Source organism: Octopus bimaculoides, chromosome 25, assembly GCF_001194135.2.
Source record: "Octopus bimaculoides isolate UCB-OBI-ISO-001 chromosome 25, ASM119413v2, whole genome shotgun sequence".
Taxonomy (NCBI): Eukaryota; Metazoa; Mollusca; class Cephalopoda; order Octopoda; family Octopodidae; genus Octopus; species Octopus bimaculoides.
In genome coordinates, this window is record NC_069005.1 from 27847349 (window position 1) to 27852147 (window position 4799).

The 4799-nt window shown below is 36.7% G+C and overlaps 1 protein-coding gene across 1 annotated transcript; it reads right to left on the minus strand.

Moving 5' to 3' along the window:
- Nucleotides 1-6: 6 nt before the first annotated feature.
- LOC106882749 (5-hydroxytryptamine receptor 6) lies at nucleotides 7-2657 on the minus strand. Its single transcript, XM_014933524.2, has one exon. The coding sequence runs from the start codon at nucleotides 1226-1228 to the stop codon at nucleotides 116-118; it is 1113 nt and encodes a 370-aa protein (XP_014789010.1). The 5' UTR covers nucleotides 1229-2657; the 3' UTR covers nucleotides 7-115.
- Between the last annotated feature and the right edge of the window lie 2142 nt (nucleotides 2658-4799).

Consider the following 4799-nt stretch of genomic DNA (forward strand, 5'->3'; position numbering starts at 1 on the left):
GGTGTTGGTGTTGGTGTTGGTGGTGGTGGTGGTGGTGGTAGATATCATGTTCTATGTAAATGTCTTGAAATTTTTTTTTTTTAATTTTTTTTTTTTCATAGACTTAGATCTATTTTCATTTAGACACGGATCTTTGCATAACTATATAATCTGTGGTTTTAGTTTTGGCTCGTTTTAATGTTTTTATGAATGGACAGCAAACGGATAAGCCTTCCATGTAAACTCGTCTAAAGTCTCGCATGAAAAATGGATAAATAATTGGGTTAATCAGACTGTTACAGTACCCGAGCCAGACCATCCCTGTAAACAGCTTGGGTGGGATACATCGGCAAAATGCTTCGGTGATGTTGAAAATCAGGAACGGTGCCCATGTAACTACATAGGCACCAACAATAATCCCAAGTGTTATTGTGGCCTTCCGCGTGAACGGCTCACGTATGTGTTTTGAAGCGACCTTCTGGCCTAAGAGAACGTTGGTAGGGGCGATAAGAGTGCCCAGTATGCACGACTGTCGCTTGGCTTCTTTGGACACTCGGTAATATAGGACGAATGCTACGACGATGGGAAGGAATATGGTGACCATTGAGGCGGTCAGTGCAAAAGGCATGCTAACTATGAAGAGACATTGTGGCCGGGCGCTAAACAGGGTCAGATTTTCTAAAGACGGTAAAGTAGGGTTGTGGTATCCAGTCTCTATCGGAACGAAAGAACTTAATATGGACAGGCCCCAGCAGATCAGCAAAAGTGCAACGGCACGTTGAGTGGTCATCAGAGCGTTGTATCGTAACGGTCTCATGATGACCAAGTAGCGGTCGAGGCTGATGAGACACACGTTCAAGATGGACGCACTGCAAAGCATTACATCAAAGGAGGCCCAAATTGAGCAGAATGTCTGCGAGAGTACCCATTCGTCGAAGATCTCATTCAACATGGCGGGAATCATAACTACAGTGCCGACCAAGAAATCGGCAACGCTTAGAGACATTATAAACATATTGGAAATTGTGCGCAGGTTCTTGCGTAAGGAAACTGCTACGAACACCAAAACATTCCCGACGATTGTAGCCAAAATTATCAGACAGAGTATTATACCAACTGTGACGTTTGGGGGGTCCTTTACGTAGATGGCCCTTAATAGGGACGGATTTAACTGATCCTGAAGAGAAGGATACTCGAGAGTTTGTTGCACCACTAACCCACTTAGGGGGCTATTTGTTGGTCCATTCATGGGGTACCAGAGATGAATTTGTTATATTGTTATTATTAATGTTGCTTGCTGGTTCTGAGATTTGTCATTATTTTCAATGCCATTTCTGTGCACGTTGTCGGGTTTTCTTGAAATAATAATAATTTTTTTAAATATATATATATTCTTTCGTTTTAAATGTCAGTTCAAAGAGATCATATTTTATATAAATACATATATTTGTTTGTTTGCTTGGTGCATTATTAATTTCGGCTCATATGCCCTCTCTCTTTATACTTTTATAATTCATATCAATATCGACGAAGGTAATGCCCCCGCATGGCCGTAGATCGATGATTGAAAGCAGTAAAAGATTACAGTATAGAAATGTTGCTCTCTTCCTTTCTCTGTTGTTCCTTTTATCATGATTCAAAAAAAAAAGGTTCATAAATATTTCATTATTCATACGCATATATGTACGTGTGTGTGTATATATATATATATATATATATGTACGTACGTATGTATGTAGTATGTTTGAATGAATGAATGTATATATGTATGTAGTAATGTATATATATATATATATATATATATATATATATATATATATATATGTATATGTATATTGATAAGGAAGTTATTTACTGTAATCTGTGCGCAGCAAAATGCTACACAAGTACTGTGTATGTTTGTATGTATGTATTTATGTACATACGTATGGATGTATGGATGGATTGATGTATGGATGGTTGGATGGATGGATGATACAAAATTTATATGATTATGGAAAAATCGAGTATATGGGGAAGCTGATGTGTAGCTGCGTTATCTGACTGCTGCAAAAATAGACCATTAATACAATCACAACACATATATAAAATATATATGTATATATCTATAGCTACATATATAATTTACATACATAAAACATGTATGCGTGCGGGTGGGAATCTGTGTGTGCGTGTGTATGCAATGTGAAAGTTGCAGTCACTGTCGTCTGCTTCTATGAGTTTTATCTTTTCATATAGATTTTTTCTAGTAAGCAGATTAACACCGAAAATATTGCTAAAATTTTACTGCCTTCATTCATTATTAATTTTCCTTTTTATTTCTTCGTTTTCTTATTATTCGTATTTTTATTTCTCTCTTTTCTATCATTTCATACGCCGTCCGCATGCATCTTCTTTTTTCACGACGTTCGATTTCATATTTGGTTTTGTATGCCTAAATCTATCATTCGATATTCTTTAAAAATCTTTATTTCAAACTTGTTGTCTACGAGGTGGACCCCGTAGGGGGGAAGAAACTGGCGGTTTCAACACCCGACGACGTCGTCTTTGAAATGCTCATTGGCACCATTAGCTAAGGTACATGGTTTGATGGAAATTTCATTTTCACAATATCGTTCCATGGCATAGTACACTGGCTGATCGGAAAACGTCAGTAGTGGATCACAGGCAGACAAGGACATTCCTAAAATAAAGTAAATAAAGTAAATAATAATAATAATAATAATAATAATAATAATAATAATAATAATAATAATAATAATAATAATAATAATGATTTCATTTATTAGTAACAAGGACGAAAGATAAAGGAGACAATACAAAGATAGACATGAGGTGTGGGGGTTTACATATAATGAAATGATTAAAAAAAAGGAAAGAGAGAGATAAATTAAGTATACACGGTTATACTTAATCATCATTATGGACTCGGCCGATAGACAGAACCGTCCCACACGTGACGGCATCTATTCGACATAACCCCACAAGCCAGCAATGCCCGGACACTGAACGAAGGCGCGCAGAACGGTTTCGTCGCTCTGCGCGCACTTCGGACGAGCCCGTCTTACAGCACATCTCTGCCTGTAGAGTTTATCTCGAACCGGTAACGCTGTCAGGCCAAGGACATTTGGAAATTATATATGATAATAATAATAATGATGATAACAACAAAAGCAACAACAACAACAACAACAACAATAATAATAATTATAATGATAATAATCATCGTTCTTCTTCTTCTTCTTCTTCTTCTTCTTCTTCTTCTTCTTCTTCTTATTATTATTATTATTATTATTATTATTATTATTATTATTATTATTATTATTACTATTTCTTTTAGTTGCCACCAGCACGAAAGATGAAAGGGGAAATACAAAGACAGACATAGAGCGTGGAGGTTTTCATATGATAAAAAAAAGGGGGGAAGCAAACACTGTATACATGATAAGAAGGGATATAGACATTGTATACGAAAATACGACACTAATAGCAATAGAAAAATACATAACCAAAACTCTGGAACTAAAGAATATACGTATATAACAGAAAATAACCCTGCTAGGCACCGCACACATTCTACATTAAGCACTTTTAGTATTGTAAAAATAATATTAACCAAGCCAATGCACATATCCAAGGTACACCGAGCTGCATTTGGTAGAGCATAAAATGCATTTAAAACGGTCGGCTGGAAAGTTCATATGCTGACCAAGAGCCTCTCGTGGAATGGGACTAAATGAGCTTCTTTTTTTTTTCAGCGTAGTCCTCTTTGCAGTCTATGCACTTCTTCCATTGATGTTGCTGTACTCAAACCCATCGGTGGACAAGCTTTCATCCTGTTGGTGAAGAACGCTATCAACAACAGATATGACCTCATCACCACTGCGATACTGGTTCCCAGCCAAGTGTCTAAGTGTCTTTTCATGTCGGGGAACAGATGCTAGACAGATGTGGCCAAATCGGACAACGAAGCTAAGAGAAAACAGCTATTATATCGATAAAGATAATAACATTGAAAATACTTATTATTTATTGATAATAAAACAGCTTTCTGTGGTAGATGTTGCCAGTATTGAATGAATAAATGAAGGATGGTAAATTAATCTAGCCTACACGTGACCCGTTGGGTCATCTGGAAATTCTGAGTTTCCCAACAACGAAATTTTGTTTCATGGGTCTTGCTTTCTTTTCCAGGTCATTTCGCATATTTTCAACGAATGTGACATTGAAATCACGAGTAAACGGCTCCTTTCCCCAGAAAAGGAAAGATTTGGCTGCTAGTTCTTGCACGCCCTGCTACCATGTAACAGGTATTTCGGGTCCTCTATCGCAAATAGAAGTTACGTGGTAGCAGGGCGTGTTAGAAATGGCAACCAAAGTTTTGGAGCTGAGATACGTTGAAAGCACTCAAAGAAATTTTTGTAATGATATTCCCTTGGGGTGATCTTTCGTTTTGACTCTCAAAACTGTCTCTTTACTTCTCAGAACTGTCATCTTAATCAGCTGGTTTTGTTCGTTAATTTCCGTAAAATTTCTTTATTTATTTACTTTTGTTTTAAAGTGAAAGAGAGAAGAAAGTAATGTAGCAAAGGAAATATTAAAAGAAAGTGAGTAGAAAATCTAAAGGCTGGTCTTGGAAAAACCTGGAAGGAAAGCGGTACTAGGAAGTATTACCAAATGGCTAAAAAATAACAGAGATTTAATAGGTATATTTGGGTTAGAGTGGAGCAGAGAGGAAAAGATTCGCATACGTGCTACAACGCGAGGACGAAATACGTGAATGAAGTGTTCAGGATCACAATATATATATATATATATAT